The 2500-nt window shown below is 43.5% G+C and overlaps 1 protein-coding gene across 1 annotated transcript in view; it reads right to left on the bottom strand.

Moving 5' to 3' along the window:
* SIX3 (SIX homeobox 3) overlaps nucleotides 1-2500 on the bottom strand; it is a 9510-nt gene that overhangs the window by 6835 nt on the left and 175 nt on the right. Inside the window, 3 exon segments of the mRNA XM_068233026.1 lie at nucleotides 1752-2014; nucleotides 2017-2310; nucleotides 2313-2500. The exon segment at nucleotides 2313-2500 is cut by the window's right edge and continues 175 nt beyond it. Of these exon segments, the coding sequence (XP_068089127.1) occupies nucleotides 1752-2014; nucleotides 2017-2310; nucleotides 2313-2469 (714 nt within the window). The 5' untranslated portion in view covers nucleotides 2470-2500.

The following is a 2500-nucleotide window of genomic DNA, read 5'->3' as shown; positions in this document are numbered from 1 at the left end:
AACATTGTGCAATACCAATGACTGTACAGTGTACAATACTAATGACTGTACATTGTGCTAGTACTAATGACTGTACATTGTGCGGTACTAATGACTGTACATTGTGCGGTACTAATGATTGAACAGTGTACAATATTCATGACTGTACAGTGTACAATACTAATGACTGTACAGTGTGCAATACTAATGATTGAACAGTGTACAATATTCATGACTGTACAGTGTACAATACTAATGATTGAACAGTGTGCAATACTAATGACTGTACAGTGTACAATACTAATGATTGAACAGTGTGCAATACTAATGACTGTACAGTGTACAATACTAATGACTGTACAGTGTACAATACTAATGATTGAACAGTGTGCAATACTAATGACTGTACAGTGTACAATACTAATGACTGTACAGTGTACAATACTAATGATTGAACAGTGTACAATACTAATGACAGTACAGTGTGCAATACTAATGACAGTACAGTGTGCAATACTAATGACAGTACAGTGTGCAATACTAATGACTGTACAGTGTGCAATACTAATGACTGTACAGTGTGCAATACTAATGACTGTACAGTGTGCAATACTAATGACTGTACAGTGTGCAATACTAATGACTGTACAGTGTGCAATACTAATGACAGTACAGTGTACAATACTAATGATTGAACAGTGTGCAATACTAATGACTGTACAGTGTGCAATACTAATGACAGTATCGGCTAGACTAGCATCATTCGCGGGACAGCCACCATCATCACTGCCCTCAGTGCAGAATTATGCCAGGAGCGAGACTGCGCACCTATTGTGTGTTTGGTATTTGTGTGCCTTTACTGTCTAATAAGACACGGATAAATCCTGATAAATCAATTAAGACTATTGTTATTATAACTATTAATATAGATAGATAGAGATATTGCAGCAATACATGTTGCCGTACTGATTATTGATAATTATTACTGATAATCACTACATTATTTCTCTTGTAGTAATTATTGTATTAGTAGACTTGCAGTAGTATGCAGAGCTTATACTGCATCGTGGCTGAACCATGCGTGTATACATATCCATATCTATATATCTATAAATATATATACATACATGTGTGTATGTGCACTGTACGGATATAACATATGCAAAGAAAATGTGTGTGTGTGTGTGTGTGTATATATATATATATATATATATATATATATATATATATATATCTATATATATATATATATATATATATATATATATATATATATATATATATATATACAGTACACAACATAAATACATAAATAGTGTACCTACCCGTGGACAGCGAGTATTTAAAACAGTAGTGTATGTGTGTATATATATATATATATATATTATATATATATATATTTATATATATATATATATACACACACACGATCACATTTTCTTTGCATAGTTCATAACCTTACAGTGCACACACATACAGATACATATTACTGCCTAACCTTTGATCTGTCAGTTCTAGCAATGTACAGTGCACACACCGCATCTCTCACACTTTATGTTGCCTCTCTGGTAATTTTTGATATTTCTCTAAGGAAATGTGGTTATTTCCTCCTACGCTGCTCGGTGTCAGGAAAGTGCTTTGGAGCAATTGGAAGCTATGAGAAGTTCTCCTGTAAGCCATGAGCAGAGTGTGGTCGGGCAGCAGGGAGTGCCAGATGTCGGGGACAGGGGGCAACACCACTACCCTGTGGCACCACCACCAGTGACTGGCACTGACCTGTTTTTGGCCGCCGCCGCTCTGTCCCTCTGCCTCCTGTTCTTGAACCAGTTGCCCACCTGGGTGGGGGTGAGGCCGGTGGCCTGGGCTAATTCCCTTTTCTTGCTGGGGTTGGGATAAGGGTCCTGGAGGTACCACTCCCTGAGCAGGCTGCGAGTCCTCTCCTTGAAGCAGTGGGTTTTCTGCTCTCCGTCCCAGATGGTCCTGGGCAGGGGGAACTTCTTCCTCACCCTGTACTTGTCGACGGGTCCCAGCGGCGCCCCCTGAGCTTCTCGGCCTCCTGGTAATGGGCCTCCAGCCACATGGCCTGCAGTTTGCCGTGGGAGTCCTTGGTGAACTTGTGGTTCTCCAGGATGTGGTAGAGGTCCCTGAAGTTGCCCGTGTGGAAGGCCACCACCGCCCGGGCTCTCAGGATGGACTCGTGCTTGTTGATGGCCTCGCATGCCCCCGGGGCCACCGGCAGGGACCAGAGGAAGCGGCCCAGCCTCTCGATGTCCCCGGTCTCCTCCAGCGTCTCGCACACGCTGGCCACTTGCTCCGGCGAGAAGTTGAGGGTGGCAGCTGGAACATGGAGAGCTCCTCTGGCGCCCGAGCGCTGGCGCCGGCGTTGCTGCTGCCGCTGGCGTTGGCGTTTGCCAGGAGCAGGGAGCGCTCGCTGAAGTTTGGCAGGAAGAAGTGGCTGGGGTAGAGCTCTAGAGGAGATCGGAACACCATGGAATGACCGCAGACAGGGGACAGTCACCGA

This window comes from Hyperolius riggenbachi, chromosome 4 (genome assembly GCF_040937935.1).
Source record: "Hyperolius riggenbachi isolate aHypRig1 chromosome 4, aHypRig1.pri, whole genome shotgun sequence".
NCBI lineage: Eukaryota > Metazoa > Chordata > Amphibia > Anura > Hyperoliidae > Hyperolius > Hyperolius riggenbachi.
Note: the sequence above shows the minus strand (reverse complement) of the source record. Positions and strands in the feature narration are given on the sequence as shown.